Here is a 19354-nt window from a genome sequence, read left to right on the forward strand (position 1 = left end):
GTCGACGCGTCGAGGCTCGTCCTGCGGTTTGGTTTTCGACGAGTTTGGTCTCTTTTCGTCTTCCTCTTTCTCTTCGGATGAGCCCAAAGATGCTTTTGGATACGCCGCTGAGAGTGTCGAGATATCTGAGCAAGAGCGCGAACGCTGGGAAGGCGCGTTCGGTTCGTCTCGTTTTCGCTCCTTCACTTCTTCGTTCTTCGTTCCTCTTTTCTTCTCCTCGGCAGTCCTTCTCTGATTTTTTCCGTCTAGTCCACATCTTCTAGTGCGCTGCGGTGTCGCATGCTTCTCGAGGAAACAGCGAGGAGAGGTCTCACGAAGAGGCGGAATCGGTCGACTCGGATCTCCGTCTCGAGCTTTGTGAACAGAAAGACGATGAGTGGGCGACGACGCTCTGTTAAAAAATAGAAAGCTTTTGAAGTGAGTACGACGTTGATTAGATAGTCAAGCAGCAAGAAAGGATCCCGAGAAGGGAGAGAGAAAGAAGACGCGCCTAATTTCTCTCCCTCTTGATAGCCTCAACTCAATGTCAGTCCGACCTCTCCAGCTTCTGATCACGAAAGAGCGGACAAAACCATTCTCTCCATTACAATCTCGTCACCTGTAAGTATCAGGGGAGGAAGGGCGGAAAGAGAGGAGGAAAACGTGACTCGACGCGTCGGCTGTTCCCTCCCCTCCTTTTTCTTCTGCTCGCCGATCACACCTAGAAATTAGCATCCGAGCAGATCAATCGAACTCTGTATCTACTGACTGTATTTCGATGAGTCCAGGAGTAGGAACGGCAAAGAGAAGGAGGGAACTCGACGAATCTCTCGCTCTTCCCTCTCTCCAAAGGCAAAAACGAACGCTCCCAAGTCAACCCGAACTCAGAAATCGAGCTCGTGCGGTCGTAGAGGGCAGCAAAAGTGAAGACGATGGGATTCGAACCCATGCCATTTCTGACTAGCGAGACAAATTTTCATTCACCTTAAGCTAGCGCCTTAGACCGCTCGGCCACATCTCCCTACAGACAGCCAAGTGTCCTTTGATGACGGCAGATCTCGGTTTGCGGGTCCTGTCTGCTCGTGCTCTCTCTGGGACAGAGGGGAGAGGAAGGGAGGAGAGGGACGCGTCGCGGTAAGAATCGAAAGATCCGCGGGTGGGTGGCGTTCCCTGAGCAGGTTGAGGGCAGTGAGGGGAGATCGTTGTCAGTTTGGGGTTGGGAGAGGCAGATTTGGGACAGCGGTTTAGAGTGTAGGAAGGTGGGGGACCCCAGGTTTGCTGGTTCGAGTCGCGTCAGTTTTCCTTCTTCTTTCTTTTTTCTCCGTTCCTCCTCTTCGCTTTCGCCCTTCCTTCTCTCTCTTCCTCTCAGTTCGTTCCTTCACTCTCGTACGGCCTTCTCCTCAGCAGCGCGTCCCCGTCTCAATTCCAACCAGCCCCTCGCCTCTGCTCTCGTGGCATCAGATCCTCTACAAGAAACATCGAGGGACAGAAGACGCGTCTCTCGGATCTAGGAGATGCACTCGCTCGGAGAGAAGTAACCGGCCTATCCTCGTCGTCGAGAGGTCGTAAGGAAGAGGAAGACGCGTCCCACATCGAACTCCCTTGCCTTTTCAACCTGCTCTTTGACCGCTAATCTTCGCTCTTCCGCTTGTTTCAGACAAAAGAAGTCAAACGAGAGGCTGCCATAGTGTCGTCAAGACCGAGGAAGTCAGTTTCGAGAGCGAATCGTTCCCTTTCGATGACTTCCCTTCGAACTTCGACCCGCTTCAATTTTCAAGATGCGCCTGCTCTTTCTTCTTCCATCTTTCCACCCTCTGAAAATTGCACAGGTCAGAATCACGAAACCCTTTATTCATCTAGACTAGCTCTTTGACGTGCCGAACCCAAAACTCTCCAACTTGCCCTTCGTCTGATCGCCCCCGCCTTTGCGCTTCGTCTCCCCCTCCCCCTCCCGCCCTCGCTCCTTCTCTCCTCCCGTTGTCTCCTCTACCGGTGGAGGCCCCTTCTCCTTTTTGAACCCAAAGCTCTCCAACCCAACAGGAGCCTTCTTCTCTTCGACGCTCACATCCATCGTCTCGTCTCCTCCTCCTCCTCCTCCGGTGCTGATCACGCGCAATTGACGAAGCGAGAAAGAAAGAACAGACATAAACATAAGCGTCAGCCCTCCTCTCTCTCTTCCTGACGAGACACGATCGAGAGAGAAGAGGAGGGAAGACAAGACAAAAACAAGAGCTCACGCCTCGTCCGGCTTCTCCCCAATGTTTTTGTACCTCCCGAGAGCTCGTTCCCTCGCCTTCTTGTGGTCGACGATAGGAGCTGGGTAGCCGAGAGCTTTGAAAGCTGCGGGAGAGAGGCGTCCGTGAGGGTCGAGAAGATCTGGGAGCGGAGGAAGAGAGACGATCAGCAACGGGTCGAGACGCGACGAGGGGAAGAGACACGAGAACGAACCCTTTCCCTTAAGACCTTTGAGCTCCGGGACGAAGTACCTGTAGATCAAGTAGACGAATCAGCCGAAGATTGCGAGAGAAAAAGAGCACGGAGAGGAGAGAGACGCACCTGATGTAGTCTCCAGAGGGATCAGCCTTTTCCGACTGGGAAAGAGGGTTGAAGATTCGGAAGTAGGGCTGGGGATCCGTTCCAGTCGAAGCAACCCATTGCCATCCTCCATTGTTGGCTGCGAGATCTCCGTCGACGAACCTGAACGACGGCGGAAAGAAAGGAGCGAAGAAACGCGTCAGAAACTGGTGCGAAAGAAGTTCGAGAGCAGTAAGGAAGCGGTCTCACTGAGTCATGAAGTATCGCTCTCCGAGTCTCCAGTCGAGCATGAGATCCTTGGTGAGGAACGAAGCGGCGATCATTCGACATCTCTGTCAAGAGGGACGAGGAGGAAGCGAAGTCAGCGCGTCCGTCCGACGCGTTCAAGGGGGAGAAGAAGAACGAACGTTGTGCATCCATCCCTGAGCGTTACACTGTCGCATAGCAGCATCGACGATAGGGTATCCCTGGAGAATGAGAAAGCGAGGAAAACGTCAGTCAAATGAGATGAGACGCAAAGGGAGAGAGAGAGAAAGGACTGACCGCCTTTCCCTCCTTCCAAGCCTGAAGGTATTTCGGATCCGTCTCCCACTGAACTCCTCGGTACTTGACGTTGAACGGCTGACCCATCGAGACTCTCGGGTAGGCAGCGATGATGTGATTGTAGAACTCCCTCCAAGCGATCTCGGAAACCCAAGTTCCAGTAGCTGATGCCTTCTTGTCGACGGGAAGCTTTCCTCCTGGCGACTGACGAGCTGTTTCGGCGAGGACTTGACGAGCTGAGATGACTCCAGAGGCGAAGTAAGGGCTGGGAGGTGGGCAAAAAACGGAAGAGTCAGCTTGGAAGCGAGAAGGAGCAGGAGAAGAAAGGGCAGACTGACCTGAGACGAGAAGTCGTGTCCTTGTCGGCGTGATCACGTCCAGTCCCATACGTTCCGAGTCGAGAGTCCTTCTTACTCGACGAGACGTCCTCAGCTCCATCGGCGATCGGGGAGACGGTACCGAGCTGGGACGAGCGAGCCTTGGTGGTGAGGAAGCGGTTGAGAACCTGAAGACGCGACGAGGAGATCAAGGTCAGCTTCGCCGGCAGGAGACGCGTCTCAGGAGTCGAGAACTCACCTCCACAGCAGCCTCCTCTCCCTCCGGGTGGATCTTCTTCATCGCCTTCGCATCCTTCTCGTCGAGCTCGAATCCCTTGACGCTCGTCGGTATCGACATCGCCTTGAGGTCGTCCCCGAACGTCTTGAGAGCAGAGACGTCGTTGGGTTTGGGAGAGGCGTAGGGAGCGAGGAGAGAGGGGTTGGAGGTAATCATGTCGGACCAGACGTTGTAGAAGGGTGTGAAGACCTAACGAAACGATGTGAAAGAGAAAGGACGGTCAGATTTGGTCGACGCGTCGAAGAGGAAAAGACGACGAGCTCACGTTGTACATTCCATCGCCTCCCGTCTTCTTTTTCACTCCTCCAGGCTTCACCACCAGCCTGTCATGCTTGAGCTCCACCCTAACACCCTGCTTACTCCCTTCCGTCACCAGCCTCAGGTCCCTCTCGAGCTCATCGACCTCGTAGCTCAGATTCGACCAAACGCTCCCAGCTCCCCACTTCTTCGCCAACTTGAGGACCTCCATTGGTTGAGACTTCCTTGGAGCGTCGTGAGGCTGAGAGTGAACGAGGAGAGGGATGTTGAGTTTGGAGAGGGAGCTTTGGAGCGTTCGAAGGTTTCGAAGAAGGAAGTCGATTCGACGGGGAGACCGATCGTGCGCCTTGTATTCTCTGGGAGTGACGACGAACAGGACGACGAGAGGGATCGAGTTGGATTGAGCAAAAGAGGAGGCGAGGGAGAGAGCATGATTATCGGTGACTGAGGGAAGATGAAAAAAGAGAGGAAGGTCAGAGAGGGAAGTGAACGAGAGAGGAAGGGAGGAAGTTAAGCTCACGTCGAAGATCGTTCATTCTCATCCAGTAGATGACGCTCTTCCCAGCTTCGAGAGGCGACTGCTTGAGAGCCTTGTCCTGCTTCTCGATCTCGACTTCCACGAGCTGAAGAGGAGGGTTGGCGTCCTTCTTGTCGGCGTTCTCGACGGTGGAGACTCGAGGATCTGAAGGACGCGGGAGGGACGCAACTTGATCAGCTCTTCCCTCGTCCAGCTTCTCAGCGACATCTCCATCAAAGAACGCACAGATGTTTCCGTTGAACCAATCCTCATCCGCTTGAGTCTGATCGTCCTTCTTCTGACGCTTGGTTTCAGGATTGATATCGTCGGGAACGGGTCGCTTGGGGTTCGTTGAGGTCGAGGCTGAAGAGGAGGAGGGCATGGCGAAGGAAAGAGATCGGCAGGCTTTTAAGCGTAACAAAGGTCGTAGAAGCGTGAGGGTTGGTGATAGGAAGGACCTAAGGGACATAAACCTGGGAAGCAGGTTCGTCGGTGGGTGGAAGTTGAGAGTCAAAAGAAGGAAGGAAGGGGAGGCGAGCTCGAGATCGAAGCTCGATTCGAAAGGGCGGGGACTCCTTCGCTTCATTGATGACGTTGAGAGAAATTCTGCTCTTGCCACCAGAGACCTTCACGTATGCAGATACTTCTCAATCCTTGTTTTGAGAGGACACCCTTTTTTCCTGGGACGAACGGTCGTGAAGGAGGCGAGAGAGGTCGAGCTCATCATCTTCCTTCAACTATCACTCAACCTCCTCCTCTTTACTTCCCTCCCTCGGCCCTCTCTTTGTCTTCCTCAGGATCAGCCAGGTCAAGGTCTCACCCTCGCTCCCTGTTTATCACCCAATGTCGACCTCGTACTCGTCAACAAGCGAGCAGATCGCTCAACTCCATGGGCTGAAGGACGGTTCCTCCAACTCGTCCCACGCTACGTTCAATACTGCTAGTACCCTGAAACTGCGATGCCTCCCAATGGATTGTCTCCTCAGTGTCGGACGATTCGATACTGCTGCCAGGGTAAGGTCCTCTTCTTGTTTCCTCGCTCCATTTTCGCCGCTGACTTCTCTCGTCTCTTCCCTTTCCGTCCGCTCACCCAGGTGACCAAAAAGCCGACTGGAAACGACACAAGCCCCTCTGTATGAAAGCTACCTGGACTTCCTAAACCTCCAGATGAGCATGGTGGAGTTGAATCAAAGGTATGTGAACGTCTCGACGCGTCGCTCGTTCTTTCTCTTTTCAACGACGCAGTCGCAGAGAAGCTTCTCTTCCCGAGCTGACGTCTTCTCGTTCGGATCTTTTTCAGTCTTCGCATAGACGGCACCACATCCTCAACAGGAGGATCTTCGTCAGAGGAAGAAGAGCAGGACTTGATCGCCTCGCCCAGAACGATGTTCTTCGATCTCATGCTCCTTCTTCAGCTTAAATCAAGTCGTACAAATGAAAGCATATTGACTCCTGGTGTTCTCGCAGTCGAGCAGTCTCTTTCGCTCGAAGGGAGCCGGACAGAGACGCACACCAAGCCCATCGCCGCGTCCAACTCACTCTCACGTCTACAGCCAGCTCTCTCTCGCCTCTCCGGCATAAACGCTCTCTACCCCAAGATCTCTGAGAGAGAAAGCTAGATCATCTTTCCTCCCACGTCCTCTCAAGCCGACTAGCGTTCATCCGATCCAACTTGGTTCCGACGCTGCGAAAACAAAAGCGAACGAGTCCCTCCTGCTGCTCCTCCTCTTCTCCCACTGGCTGCGAGACAGGCGATGTGGCTCCGACTGTTCGCATGGGATTGGAGTGGACGGACTGGAGAAACGAAACGAAGAGAGGAAGCGTCAGCGAAGCAGCTCGAAAAGACGAGGAGAAAAGGGAAGGAGAACGCGGAAGTAAACTGACGGAAGGAGTAGGGTTCGGGGAGAGTTCATGAGTGAAGGAGACCAGAGGTCGAGTTACGAGCACGAGCAATTCTGCGGAAGGTTAGAAAGAAGAGAGGAAGCGAGGTCAGCCCGAGAGTTCGAGCCAGAACGAGAAGAGGGGCGAACGACGACGGAGGATTGTTCGCAGAAACGCGTCAAAACTCACTAACGATGACCCTTCACCAGCTAGGTTTGAAGCAGCATATCTTGTGTCTCTTCCAATCGAGTCGCTGATGCTCTGGGAAAATCCAAACGCGGGAGAGAAGACGCTCAGTCGAAGGGGAGAAAAGGGCGATGCGACGCGACTGACCTCGAGAACAATACCGAACAGTGAGGCACTAGAAGATTCCAAAGTAAGAAAACGAAGGTCAGAGAAGGGTTCGATTCGAATTGAAACAAAGAAGAAACATGCTCACTCGACTGCACGCTTCCATCTCGTTTCCTTGAATGCACGTCTCCTCCACTTTGTTGCACTCCCATTGCGCACAGGCCCAGTTACAGCTCCACCAATGAGTGGGCTCAAGCTGAACCATAGTCTCACTGAATTCCTTAAGATCCATCCCTGTCAAATTCAAAACGTTGATTTCGAGCATCGAGAAGTCGCGTTGAGCCCTGGGATCGTCCTTGAGATCGCTCTGGCCCTTGAAAGCATCAGCGGCCGTTCCAAGACGACGAATCGCTGGGAGGATGAGATTGTTTTTGATTGGTATGGAGATGTAGGAGCCTGGGTACGCGAAGAGGAGGTCGTTGCCGCTCAAATCCAAGGCGACGGCGAGGACGTGAACGACGTTGGGCTCCTGAGAAAAGAAAGAGAAGAGGGTTGGGAAGTTCAGTAAGCGTAGGTTCTGACGAGAGGGAACACGAGCAGATAACTGACCTCCCAAAAAGCCTCGGGAAGGCGACAGACCGTCTCGGTGAGCAAAACGTGATAGGCAACGGCCGCGTCCTTGTTCTGACGGACGAAGGATCAAATGTAAGGATAGGAGCTGGCGCAATTCGCCCAGTGGAGGTACTGGACCAAGACAACAAGGGTCGAGTGGCATCGGACTGCAGACATGGTCGTCTGGAGAAGGGACGGGAGGTATTAGGCGGCGACTTCGTCCTGAAGAAAGAAAGAGGAATAAGGATCGATCTCAGTCAGTTTCTTTCACGAGCTACCACTCTACGTCCGTGTAGACTAACCCAGAAAGAGACCTTGAGATGATCAGGTAGTTTCCTCTGGGACGGAGAAAGGAAAGGAGGGCTAGTTCAGTGAGAGAGCAAGCAGAAGTCGAGAGAGGGAGGGAGGAAGGCAGGAGGGAACGAACGATCCAGCGGCCGACTCGAAGCATGCTTTCCCCCTGAAGGGGCTTCGCTGCTTTCCCATCGATCCCTGGAGAGAGTCCGAGCATGGCACCGAACTCTAGGATGTGAGCGGAAGGCATTGCTGATGGGAGGGAGGAAGGCAAAGAGGGAGTGAAGGTTGGAAGGACTTCGAGATCGAGCTCACCGTTTCGACCCCTTCTCTCTCCTTTGAGCTTCTAACCCCCTCAACTCCAAAGAAAAACTACTTCTTCTAGCCTTTTCATCAACTCCTACACCTCTTCCAATCTCGCTCGAAACCCAAAATCCCCCGAAACATCCCCCTTCTCCTCCCAGCAGCTCAGTTACAAAACCCCCTTCCTCCCTCCCCTCCTCCTCTCCTCCCCATCTTCCCTCCCCCTCTCACCTCTCCCCTCGTCCAATGTCCGCCTCCTCCGCCCTCTCCCTCACCTCCTCCGCCTCCGACTCCCCTTACGACCAACTTTCGTACCTCCTCGCCCACCCGAATCTCTCTGAATCGCGGAAGCATCGTCCGACGAGCGAGCTCGTGGCTGAGAACCACAAGAGGCTCAGGAGAGGAGTTTTGGCGGATGGGATTCCGGAAGGAGAGGTTGCGGGTGTGAGTTTGTAACGTCTGGTAGATGTTTTTGGAGGTTTGAGGGAAGCTAGGAAGGACGAAGGGAAGGGGAGGGAGGAGGAGAGGGACGAGCTCATTTGTTGACCTCTCGCTCTCCTCCCCTTCCTTTTTCTTCTCTTTCCAGGCTGGAGGTCGTCCAAGTTTGCGACCAACAACATGGAAGATCTTCCTTCGTATACCAGAGATCTCCTCGGCAGTGTATCTTTCGTACGTGGCAAAGGGGAAGTCGTCCGTTCACGAGAAGAGTGAGTTCGACTGGAGGGAGGAGGAGATGAAGTCGAAGTCGAAGCTGACGTTTCTCGTCTCCTTCTCTTCATGCTCAGTCACCAACGACGCCTTCCGAACCCTAGCCACGGACCAAGACTTCAAGGACAAAGTCTCGGAGGAAGCTCTGGTTCGACTGCTGGACGCGTTCGCTTGGAGTCATCTCGGTGAGCTCGACTCGTTCTTCCTCCCTCCCGTTCGTTCATTCGACGCGTTTTCGCTGATCTTTTGGACCTTCGTTCGATCCAAGATACCTTCACTTACGTTCAAGGTTCGCTTCTCTTCCCCTCTGCTCCCATCGCACTTCCAAAGCTCACCCTGTTCTGTCCGTTTTCCTCAGGAATGAACGTCCTCGCCGCTCCCTTCCTCTACACCCTCCCCTCCGAGATCGAAGCCTTCTACTGCTTCTCAGCCTTCATCGAGGAGTGCTGTCCGCTTTACGTTTCGCCTACGCTTAAGGGGGTTCATGATGGGCTTGCTGTGAGTTCTCCTTTCTCTCCTGAACTCGCTCTGTTTTCGTGCGAGCAAGCTCGTCGAGCTGACCTTCGAGTTCGACGCGTTTTCTCTTCGCTCGCTGAACAGCTCCTCGACAAATGCCTGAACGCTCTCGACCCAGAGCTGTACGAGTACCTCAGGAAGAAGAACCTCAGTGCTGAGCTTTACGCTTTCCCTTGTCAGTCCTTCTTCTCTTCCTCCTCTTCTCTTCCCGACCTAGCTGAACGCGTCTTCGTTCGTTTCCTCTTCAGCCGTCCTCACCCTCTGCGCTTGCACACCACCGTTCGTCCGTCTCCCACCCCTCAATCTTTTACTTTTCGCTCTCTGACTCGAATGCATATTTTTGGGGTTCGTGTCCTCCTTGCACAGACTGGACGAAGTCATCCAGCTCTGGGACTTCCTCCTCGCGTACGGCGTCCACCTCAACATCCTCTGCGTCATCGCTCAGCTGCTGCAGATGAGGGAGGAGGTCATGGAGTCGATTTCGTACGTCCGAAACCCCAGAAACCCAGCCCAACCTTCACTTTCAGCCTCAACCTTTCCTGACCCGTTCTCGTTCTCGTTCGTTTGGTTCGGTTTCAGACCGATGAAGATCCTCCGACAGTTCCCTCCTCTGAAATCCCGAACGGTGATAGCAATGACGGTGTTGCTGGTGAGGGATCTTCCGGAGGATCTGTATGCGGAACTGGTGAGGCATCCGAGGGGGGAGGAGGAGGGGGAGGTACTGAGGATGGGTTGAGGGAGACGGGGTTGGGTTTGGTTTTGGGTTTCGCTGCTTTTTTGACTTGACGATCTTTACGAACTTTTCTGCTTCTCTCTCTATCTCTCTCTCTCGCGTTCTAGGAAAGTCGAGAGAAACCAGGGGAAGTGGTGGTGAGCTTCGTCGTGACTCGCCTTTCGGACCCGTCTCGTCTTGAAATCGAACCGTCCCCTCCTTCTCCAGTTCCCTTAACCTTCCACCCTCTCTCTCCCTCTCCCCCCACTCTTACAAACCCTACAACCCCAACAACTATGGTGCGCTCCCTTCACGTCTCTACAGATCCGAATACCCGCTAATAATGTACTTTTCCTTCCTTCCGTCGTTGGTGATGGCAGGTCCGAGCTGGAAAATTCAAGACGAAGCGAGGCGGAGGAAGGAACTTTAGTCGAGATCTCGAGGGAGCTGAAGGAGAGGACGCTTTTGATAAGTGGTTAGTACAGAACTGTTAACTTTTTTTTGGGAGTTAATTTGAGGGGCAGGGAGAGGAAGGAGGAGACGGGAGGGCTGAAGGAGAGAGAGAGAGAGAGAGAGGGAAGGAGGTGGAAGGAAGGGGATTCGAAGGGGACGAGCGGGTCAAGAAGAGAGAGGTGGCGAGAGGAAGGGGATGGGTCGAGAAGGGGTTCGGTGGTGTATATACGTGGATGGTGGAGCTGGGAGATCAGCAAGAGAGAAGAGTGGGAAGGAGACGAGCTCAAACAGAAGGAGGGAAGGGAAGGAGATGACGAGCTCTCTCCTTCTCCTTCCCCTTGTTCTCGACGCTTCAAACCTCAATTCAACCTCCTCAAGCACTCGCTAAACCTTCTCTCTTCTTTCCTTTCTCCCAGGGCTCGAAAGGGCAAAGGCGCTCCTTCCTCCGACGAAGATTCCTCCGAAGAAGAATCCGGTTCCGGTTCAGGCTCAGGTTCCGGTTCTGGTTCAGACGAAGACTCCTCCTCCGACGACGAACCTGCCGCTCCTGCTCCTCGAGCCGTAGGAGTCACCGCCGACCCGAAGAAGGCCGCTCTGTTTGGAAACACCGAGCCCGTCGCGGAGGCTTCCCGAGCGGACAGGAAGGCGGCCAAGAAGGGCAAGAAGGTCGTGCAGAAGAAGGGGTCGGACGAGAGCAGCAGCGATGAGGATCTGAAGGATCTGAAGGGGATGGGCAACTTGAACGTGGATAAGAAGGGGAAGCCGATTGCGGCGGGGAGTGATGCCCAGGGGTTGAACAGGAAGGAGAGGTGAGTGAGGAGGGAAGGAGGGAGGAGGAGGAGGAGGCGAACGAACGAAGCTGACCTTCTCCCTTTCCTCTTCTATCGTTGCTCTCTCACTTTCCAGGGAAGTCGAGGAGAAGAAGGCTGCTGCTGAACGATACAGAGCTCTTCACGCTGCCGGTTCGTCCTCCCTCCCCTCTCTCCTCTTCTCTTCTCGTCGCCCTTCCCCTCTCTAATTCGTTTCCCTCGACTCACTCCTTCTTCTCCCTTTCTCCACCCCCAGGCAAGACCGATCAATCCAAGAACGACATGGCTCGACTCATGAAGATCCGGAAGGATCGAGAGGAGGCTGCTGCGAAGAGGCTCGCTGAGGCTGCTAGTGAGTCGATCTTTCCTTTCCCTCCCTCTCTCTCTCTCTCCCAGCACACCTCACCCACCACCAACCCAACCCAACCAGCCCCTCCCTTTCCTTCCCACCAACCTCACCCGATCCAACTTCAATCCTTCTTTCCACTTCCCCTTCGAAACCAAACCGAAACTGACTCGACGCGTTCATCTCTTCGTTCCTTTTTTGCAGTCGCCACCGCCGCTGCCGAAGCCAAGAAGGCTCAGCAGAAGTCGAGGGGTTAAACTACAACTCGGGGTATAGATAGGGAGGGAGGAGGGGAGGGAGATAGTAAATGATTGTGCTTTGACAGTGAGAGAGGGAAGGGAAAGAGTGAGAGAAGGGAGAGAGAGAAAAGCTGGAGGAGAGTCGAATGGTTGGTTCGGCTTGAAGTGAGATTAGAGGGAAAGCTGTGTAGGGGAGTTGGGGAGGTGCTGAACTTCAGGGCAAGGGAGAGCGAGTGGGGGTTGCGTCGCGACGTCCGGAGGGGTTGTCGAGCCCGTCCTTTGAGGCTAAGAGATGGGCTTGGAAGAGCTGAGGTAGGTAGAGATGACTGAAATCTGACTTTGTGAGTTCAAAGAAGAAGGGTCGAGTAGTCAGCAGAGGAATCTGGGTCGAATTGAAGGAGAGAGACAGAGGGAGAAAGAAGGAGGGTTCGAGCTCACGAGAAGTCCTTGTCCCTCTGGATAATTTACAGTTGCCAGTTTTATGAACTGCAGAGTCCGAAGTGATGAGCATAGAAAAGATTTACATTTTGAGCGAAAGAAAGAGACCAACCAATCCATGTCGCAGGTTCCAGTCGGCCGTGAAGGGTCAAAGGTGAGGAGGGAAGGTAGGATCGCTCGAGTGTTTGCCTTCGACGGCCTTGAGTTGATGAGCCTCGTTGATCATTCTCTTGTAGGATCCATCTTTGAGTCCGAGAGTAGTTGCCATCTCGTCTGAGCTGAGTTTGAGGATCATCGAGAGGAAAAGAAGGGGAAGGAGGACTGTCGGCGTTGGGAGGAGGGAGGAGGTCAAGCTCAACAAAGGCAGAAGGGTCGCTATGAGGAGATAATGTTTTGACGAGCAGCTAATTTTCTCGACTGTGTTCTATATAGCTTGCTGTCTGACGTCTCTGAAGAAGATTTGCATAGTCGTGGCCGTCGTGAAGCGGGCTCAAATCGAAGCGTCTGCAAAGTGAGCTCGACGTCGCTCTTTCCCTCTCTCCATCTCCCTTCCTCTTCTTCACTCTCAACTTCTTTCGCGTGTCCCTCCCATCCACCTTTCGCATACATCTTCCCCTCGCAACTCCGAAAATGGATCCTTCCTCCCTCGCGCAGGAAATCGCTCAGTGTCTCGGCTTGATGGACGATTCCTTCCCCTCCCTCGTTCCTCTCGCCGTCCAACATATCGAGCTTCTAGACCGAGGAGAGCTCGGAGTTCCCCAGAATCTAAGTTCCTTCAATCAGCGTTACGGGCACTTTCGGGAATTGGTGAGTTCAGGTTCGTTACGCTCGTGATAATCAGTCTCTTTCCTTGCTTTGAGCTGACCTCGCCTTGTTCTGCTCAACCCTTTCCAGGTCAAACCTCTGGACAACTGCTCGATTCATGACTCTCCAAAGAGAGAAGTCATGGTCAGTACTCAAGTCTGCCTTCTGGTCGTCCTGTCTATATACCGTTTTGGTGAGAATGGAAGCTGACCCCCTCGTGTCGTTCAACTTCCAGACCTCCTTCGCCTCTCGACACCTTCCTTCCCTCGCCGGAGCCCTCCTTCTCCTCCCTCCCTCGAAGCTTGCGAAAAGCCCTTGGTACTGCATCCTCGTCTCTATCGGTCCCAACCATCCTCTCTACGCTCTCTTCATCAGGACTCACGAGGACGGAGCTCGTCTTCAGCTCGCACTCATGGAAGCCTTCGCCGCCACCATCCCTTCCTTGACTTCCTTCAAGACGGTTCGTCTGTCTCCTGCACTCCCTTATCGAGCGCGTTCTAACCTTGGTCTTCTCATCTTAGTTCGACGATCACGCCGATAAATGGTTGTCTCTCGGCGCCTTCTGCCTAGGAGGACTTGTCCATCTCTTTCCAAACCGACTCGCAGGACAGCCCTTCTCCTGGACGTCTTCGACCGAACATCTTGCTATCCAGTTCGAGAAGACAAGTCGAGACCTTCAACTACTCCTTAAGAACGGTGGACATCAGAGTGCGGAGGTCCTCATCGAGTTAATGAACGCACAGAGGGCGGTTCACCTTCTCTCCTTCGCCTGTTCGTCCGATGGCTTCAAGAACCCTCTCCTTCCTTCCTTGCTCCGTCTAGTCCGAACTTTAGTTCCCTGGGCGGACTGTGAGGGCTTAAACTTGAACGCTACCGCTTGCGTCAAGTCTTCCGAAGGAATGCTTACTTGTTCGAGAGTGAGTTATGCTCGCTTTCTCTGCCTCCCGTCGTCCTCCCTTCAAAACAGATCAGGACCTGACCTTCTCTTCTTCTATCCGACAGTGCCAGGCTGTTAAATACTGCTCCGTTGGTTCGTAAACGGCGCACCTTCTCACTCCTCTCATCCTCACGGCCGAAGCTAACGTTTTCTTTTCCCTCTTTCGCTTCGTTTTCTATAGGTCACCAGAAGGCCGATTGGAAGAAGCACAAACCCCTCTGCCTCGCTCCTGCTTGGTAGTAGCTCGTTACTAGCGATACGTGTTCTGGCTTCGTAGGAATCGACGGATGAATGATGTTGAGACTCTTGGATGTGAGTTCGAGAGAGAGACGCGTCGATGTCCTTCAAGATCTCGATTTCGCTGGCTGATCAGTCTTCAGCGGCTTCGGCCTCGTATGAAAGTAACTGGTAACTCTTCTATGTCGACGGGCATGAGAGACTGGACGGTCGGGCATGACTTTACAGTCCGGAGTGCGGAGGAGAGAGTCGCTGATTGATCCATCCCCAGCTTCAAAATGCGATCGCTCCTTCTCAACCCATCTCCCATACAACCCTCACTTCCCACTTCAGCTTCTTCAACATGTCTTCCTTCCCTCAGTAATCTATCCAATCGCTTTTCGACGTCGCTGGCAAAGCCGTTGTGATCACCGGAGCGGGAACGGGACTCGGACGCGACATGTCCATCTCGCTCGTCTCGAACGGAGCCACCGTTTTCGGAGTCGGACGGAGAGTCGAGGCTCTTCAGGAGGTAGAGAAGACTCTCGGAGGAGAGAGGGGGAAGTTCATCGTGTAAGGTTGCCATCCCTGTCTGTCCGTCTTCGCTTGCGGATAAGCTAATCGTTGTCCTCCTTCGTCCCTCTTTTTCAGCATCCAGGGAGACATCACCTCCAAGGAAGGAATCGAAGCGATCTTCAAAGTTATCTCGGAGAAGACCGATCACGTCGACGTCCTCATCAACAATGCTGGCATCGTCAAGGCGATCCCTCTTGCTCAAGATCCGAGCGACGTCGAGGAGACCGTCGAGAAGCTTATGGACTCGTCTTGTAGGTCGCAGCTTTCTCGTTTTTCCGGTCCTTGCGTCTTGAGTTGACACCGCTTCGATCTCTTCTCTCTTAAACAGTCCAAGACTTCGCCGACGTGAACCAAGTCAACGTGAGTCGCGACGCGTCCTTCCTTCTTTCCCGTTCCCCTTCCTGGTTTCGTCTCCCTCGACTTACTTCCGCTGATCAAGACTCCGCTGGTCAACACATTTTCTTCCATCTCAACAGGTCACTGCTCCTTACTTCGTCACTATCCGGTTCCTCCCTCTCCTCGTCAAATCGAAGTCGTCTCCTGTCGTCCTGTTCAATGCTTCATCTGCTGCTCACCTCATCACAACGTCAGTACCTTTCCTACTTCTCTCCAAGCCTCCCACTTTTCTTTGCTGACGCGTCTTCATCTCTCAGTCCGAACGGTGCCATCTACCCGACTTCGAAGTCTGCTGGTGAGTCGACGCGTCCGACGAAAGCTTATCTCCTTTTGGTAGCTGACTCCCTCATGCCCCTCCAGCTCTTCACATGAGCAGAATCCTCGCTGGTAACCTTCTCTCTCGCTCTTTCATCTTCTTCATCCACGTCGACCCTGACACGCCGCGTCGATCTCCATTTTCCCAGCTCGTCTAATCCCCTTCAACGTCCGAGTCAACTCGTTCCTTCTCGGTCTCTTCCAGTCCCCACTCACGGGAGATCTCACCACTCAAGCGTGGGCTCAGGACATCATCGATAACAACACTCCTGCTGGTACGATCAACCCTCCTCGTTCAGTTCGTCCTCTCGTCGACCGTCAAACGGTGCTGACTTCCTTTTCCTTTCCTTCCCTCGTCTTCGTCTTCGTCTTCAAGTCGATCCGGAACTTCCAAAGATCTCGCAGGCCTCATCCTCTTCCTCTGCTCCAAAGCAGGAGAGTACGTCTCTGGATCGAGCGTCACTTTCGACGGAGGGTTGCTGCTCGTTCGTCTTCCCTTCAGCTCTTCCTTCGAGCTCAGCTCTTCTCGCCTTCTGACCAAGACCTTCGATCTCACCGTTCTTCCTCAGACCACCTCAGGACAAGAGTTCATGCCTGCGGTCCTCGCCAAACGGGCAGCACACTAGTACAGCCCTTCGGTCGCTTTGCAGTTTCCTTCCCCTCTCATTTTGGAGACGGTTGTTCTTTCGTTGTAGAGCTCTATATTGGATGATCCGTGCTGAGAGTGCATTCGATTCTCGAAACTGGCAAGCAGAAGAAAGCAACGAGGGGGTACGAACGAAAGAAGATAACGGAGGGAAGGGGAGGGGGTAGAGAGAGAGAAAGAAAGGAAAAGAAGGGAGAACGAACCGGCGAGAACGCGTCGCCTCAACTGAATAACTACGAGAGCAGAAGAAAGAGAGAGAAAACTAGCGAGACGGACTAGAAGCAGCAAAAGGAGGGAACCTGTTCTGCTGCACCGGCGACCGAGGTCCAGGAGGAGCCATCCCAAAAGGGGACGGACGACCGACGTTTCCGTTCAAGTTGTTCGAGAACGGAATCGCCCCTGCTCCTCCTCCAGCAACTCCCCACGTCGAACCACCTCCTCCACCGCTACCCGGAACGCTCGTCGACCAGATCCCACTCACACCAGCCGAAGCAGGTTGAGGGGAAGCGAAAGACGAAGCTCCGATGGCTGAGGATCCTCCCCAAGGCGAGGGAAAGGAAGGAGCAGCTGACGAGCCTGGAGCTCCCCAGACGGCCTGAGCGTTGGAAGGACGACGAGGGACGATCTCGTCGTCTGGACTCAAGGCCGACGAGCCAAAGACCGCGTCCGGGGAGGTCGAACGACGAGACGACGAGCCTGAAGGAGCGCCGAAGGGAGATTCGTCGACAACGTCGAGAGGGTGAGGATCTCCGTTCTGGGGTCGACCGATAGGCATGGGACGTTGGATCGCTCGGAAGTCGTTCGCTGATGAGCGAGGAAGGGAAGACGAGGATCCTCCGATGATTCCTGAGGAAGGCCCTGGAGGAGGAAGCTCGTGATGGGATGAACGACGACCTTGGGACGACGCGATTGGAACTCCTCCGCCGGAGGAGAAGACGTCCGATCCACTGGCGACCTGAGGAGGAAGACGACTGGGACCTGACTGAGGGAAGCCCATTCCCATGGGAGTCGAAGATCCGGGGATGGAGGATTGGGAGGAAGGGGAGAGTCGAGAGGGTCCGCCGATGGGTCCTGCCTGCTGCTGTTGCTGCTGCTGCTGACGATGAACTGCTGGCGAGAGAGGAGGTTGAGGGTAGCCAGGAGGACCTGAGGGACCTCCGAGACCGAAGACGGCTGGGTAGGGAGACGTAGGAGGTCGAGCGGGGAGTCCTCCTTGTTGAGGAGGGAAGTTGAGACCGTGGAACGACGATTGGCCTTGTTGAGGGTGGATTGGAGTTTGACGAGTGAACTGGAGCGGCTGAGGCATTCCTTGAGGATGAGAGATGCCCTGGGACTGAGCTTGCATCGGCGAGACGGGCATCGACGACGAGCTCGAGGCGGAGCGTTGGTTGGATCCGGAGGCCTGACCTGGTTGGAGACGAGGGACGGGTTGGGTAGGGATGGAAGGTTTTGAGGAGGACGAAGGGTTGGGAGCTGAAGCTTTTCGAGCGGTGTTGGAAGCGTTGGCTCGAGTTTGGGCGGCGAGGTTGGCGGCAGCAGCTTTTTGAGCCTTGAGCTGGGTCGCTTTGGCGGCGGCGACTCGTTGAGCCTCGAGGGTCTTCTGCTGTTGGAGCTTGTCGGCGAGATCCCTAGCCTCCTTTTCCTTCCGAGCAACCTCCTTCCTAGCTTCCTCCTCCTTGGCCTTCTTCTCAGCAGCTTCAGCCTCCTTTCGAGCAGCCTCGGCTCGATCTCGTTCCTCCTTCTCCTTCCTCTCCTTCTCACGAGCTTCACGTTCCAGACGAGCCTTCTCCTCCCTGGGAACCATCGAAAAGAAGAAACTTGAGTCAGTTCATGCTACTCGGATCGACCTCGACGTCGTCGTCGAAGAGACAAGTCGAGAAACGACAAAACGAGAAGACGGCGACGCGACTCACCTCTCCTTCTTCTTCCTCTGCTGCTCAGCCTCTCGCTCCCTCTCCTCAGCTTGACGCTTCTTCTTCTCCTCCTCCTTCTTAGCCAGCTCAGCAGCCCTAGCCATCCGGTCAGCCTCCCTCTTGAGTCGGTCGTCCTCTCGTTTCTTGGCGACCTCGAGTTCGTGAGCGGCGTGCTTCGCTTTGGCAGCGTCGGCTTCAGCTTTGGTAGCAGCGTCCTTCCGAGCCTTCTCTTCGTCCTTGGCGAGCTTCTGGAGTCTGTGAGGATCGAGCGAAAGGAGGAAGTCGGTCAGCAAAAGGAAGAGAAGAGAGAGAAGAAGAAGACGCGTCGGAAAACGAACCTCTTCTTGTCCTTCTTCTTCTGGTTCTCCAAAGCCTTCTTAGCCTCCTTCGCTCGAGCGGCTCCCTCCTCGTCCTCGAGTTCCCGAAGAAGTTGGAGCTGACGTTCCTGAGCGACCTTCTCTCGGTAGGCTTGAAGGACTCGTTGTTCGAACATTCGAGCGGCGAAGATCTGGAACATCCGTCGACCCTCCTCCATCTTCTGTTCGTCCGAGAGGGGCTGTAGGAAAGGAGGAAAGATGACGAGACGGTCAGTACACTGAGGGAACGAGAGACGACGTCGAAGGGAGCAAGAACGAACCTCGTCGTCGTCCTGAAAAAAAAAAGCAAGGCCGAAGTCAGTTTCGAGAACGACGCGACGAAACCGCATGAAAGAGAAGCCTGAAACATACCTCATCGTCCTCATCCTCATCCTCATCGTCCTCATCATCTCCATCCTCATCCTCATCATCCTCGTCGTCCTCCTCCGAATCGTCCTCCTCGACGCTCAAAGCCGCCTCCTCCTCCCTCTGCATCCTCCTCTCCGCCAGCTGCTCCATCATCTCGAGGAACTTCTGTCCGTCGTTCTTGAGGAGATCGTCGGCGACGGTGAGGATACCTCCTGGGCGTGGAAGTGAGGTAAGTGAGGGAAGGGGACGGGAGGTGAGGAGGAGGAAGAAGAAAAGGAAGAAACGAGCTCAGCGATGAGACGACGAAGAGAAGGGAGCGGGGGAAGAGAGGATGGATGATTGAAACGAGGACCCACCTTTGACAGTAGTGAGAGGTCCACCGAATCGGAAGAAGTCGCTAGGGTCTCCTTGCTGATCGTGCTCGACGGGAGGGTTGGGTTGAGCAGGCATGGGTTTGGAGGGTTTTCGAGTTCGGAGTTCCTCGTCGTCCTCGTCGTCGGCTTCCTCGTCATCCTAGGAAAGAAAACAGTAACGAGAGAGAAGAAGCGTCAACAATCGAAAATCGAACCTCCTCGGGAGGCGATCCGTCGAAACGACGGCGTCGTCGCGTCTCAAACCAAATCCCCAAACTCACCTCCTCGTCGTCCTCTCCTCCATCATCCGAGTACTCCTCGTCCTCCTCCTCGTCTTCCTCGTCCCCCTCGTCGTCAGGGTTCCCAGGAGCCGACCGTCTAGCCCATTTCCCAGGCTGCTGGGAGATAGGAACCCCTGCGAGAG

At 54.5% G+C, this 19354-nt stretch overlaps 8 protein-coding genes and 1 non-coding gene across 9 annotated transcripts; 4 read left to right on the forward strand and 5 right to left on the reverse strand.

The window, feature by feature from the left end:
* Window positions 1-903: 903 nt before the first annotated feature.
* On the reverse strand, window positions 904-1000 carry BDY24DRAFT_t76. The gene has a single exon. It is a non-coding gene; the product is annotated as a tRNA-Leu (tRNA).
* A 1212-nt stretch (window positions 1001-2212) lies between these two features.
* BDY24DRAFT_342760 (cryptochrome/photolyase family protein) lies at window positions 2213-4829 on the reverse strand (the record flags this gene model as incomplete). Its single annotated transcript, XM_076637497.1, has 10 exons — window positions 2213-2355; window positions 2428-2465; window positions 2536-2676; window positions 2764-2846; window positions 2922-2981; window positions 3058-3322; window positions 3396-3562; window positions 3634-3861; window positions 3938-4374; window positions 4451-4829. 10 exons carry the CDS (start codon window positions 4827-4829, stop codon window positions 2213-2215), a joined length of 1941 nt encoding a protein of 646 aa, XP_076494824.1.
* A 1258-nt stretch (window positions 4830-6087) lies between these two features.
* Window positions 6088-7206, reverse strand: BDY24DRAFT_395632 (zinc finger MYND domain-containing protein). The gene is made up of 5 exons (XM_076641324.1): window positions 6768-7206; window positions 6662-6689; window positions 6518-6589; window positions 6332-6402; window positions 6088-6241 (listed from the first exon to the last, which is right to left on the reverse strand). The coding sequence occupies exons 1-3, from the start codon at window positions 6942-6944 to the stop codon at window positions 6531-6533; spliced, it is 264 nt and encodes an 87-aa protein (XP_076494825.1). The 5' UTR covers window positions 6945-7206; the 3' UTR covers window positions 6088-6241; window positions 6332-6402; window positions 6518-6530.
* A 634-nt stretch (window positions 7207-7840) lies between these two features.
* On the forward strand, window positions 7841-9853 carry BUB2 (Bub2p). The gene is made up of 9 exons (XM_076635985.1): window positions 7841-8272; window positions 8415-8535; window positions 8614-8721; window positions 8805-8825; window positions 8895-9034; window positions 9137-9227; window positions 9301-9331; window positions 9419-9535; window positions 9632-9853. Exons 1-9 carry the CDS (start codon window positions 8075-8077, stop codon window positions 9786-9788), a joined length of 984 nt encoding a protein of 327 aa, XP_076494826.1. The 5' UTR covers window positions 7841-8074; the 3' UTR covers window positions 9789-9853.
* An 18-nt stretch (window positions 9854-9871) lies between these two features.
* Window positions 9872-11645, forward strand: BDY24DRAFT_395638 (PDGFA associated 1 family protein). The gene is made up of 6 exons (XM_076641325.1): window positions 9872-10063; window positions 10145-10239; window positions 10634-11026; window positions 11124-11179; window positions 11283-11378; window positions 11577-11645. The coding sequence occupies exons 1-6, from the start codon at window positions 10061-10063 to the stop codon at window positions 11627-11629; spliced, it is 696 nt and encodes a 231-aa protein (XP_076494827.1). The 5' UTR covers window positions 9872-10060; the 3' UTR covers window positions 11630-11645.
* An 892-nt stretch (window positions 11646-12537) lies between these two features.
* Window positions 12538-14049, forward strand: BDY24DRAFT_395645 (zinc finger MYND domain-containing protein). The gene is made up of 5 exons (XM_076641326.1): window positions 12538-12856; window positions 12944-13313; window positions 13375-13770; window positions 13856-13883; window positions 13972-14049. Exons 2-5 carry the CDS (start codon window positions 12972-12974, stop codon window positions 14028-14030), a joined length of 825 nt encoding a protein of 274 aa, XP_076494828.1. The 5' UTR covers window positions 12538-12856; window positions 12944-12971; the 3' UTR covers window positions 14031-14049.
* Window positions 14050-14466: 417 nt separating this feature from the next.
* BDY24DRAFT_416893 (SDR family NAD(P)-dependent oxidoreductase) lies at window positions 14467-15919 on the forward strand (the record flags this gene model as incomplete). The annotated part of the gene is made up of 9 exons (XM_076643637.1): window positions 14467-14579; window positions 14658-14833; window positions 14911-14942; window positions 15059-15168; window positions 15236-15273; window positions 15339-15365; window positions 15443-15568; window positions 15690-15778; window positions 15863-15919. 9 exons carry the CDS (start codon window positions 14467-14469, stop codon window positions 15917-15919), a joined length of 768 nt encoding a protein of 255 aa, XP_076494829.1.
* Window positions 15920-15995: 76 nt separating this feature from the next.
* Window positions 15996-17874, reverse strand: BDY24DRAFT_395648 (uncharacterized protein). The gene has a single exon (XM_076641327.1). It carries the CDS (start codon window positions 17741-17743, stop codon window positions 16202-16204), a length of 1542 nt encoding a protein of 513 aa, XP_076494830.1. The 5' UTR covers window positions 17744-17874; the 3' UTR covers window positions 15996-16201.
* Window positions 17875-18189: 315 nt separating this feature from the next.
* Window positions 18190-18405, reverse strand: BDY24DRAFT_326021 (uncharacterized protein; the record flags this gene model as incomplete). Its single annotated transcript, XM_076637066.1, has 1 exon — window positions 18190-18405. A coding segment is annotated over one exon (216 nt), but the record flags the coding sequence as incomplete, so codon positions are not given.
* Window positions 18406-19354: the final 949 nt, after the last annotated feature.

This window comes from Mrakia frigida, assembly GCF_051309035.1.
Source record: "Mrakia frigida strain ATCC 22029 unplaced genomic scaffold BDY24scaffold_24, whole genome shotgun sequence".
NCBI lineage: Eukaryota > Fungi > Basidiomycota > Tremellomycetes > Cystofilobasidiales > Mrakiaceae > Mrakia > Mrakia frigida.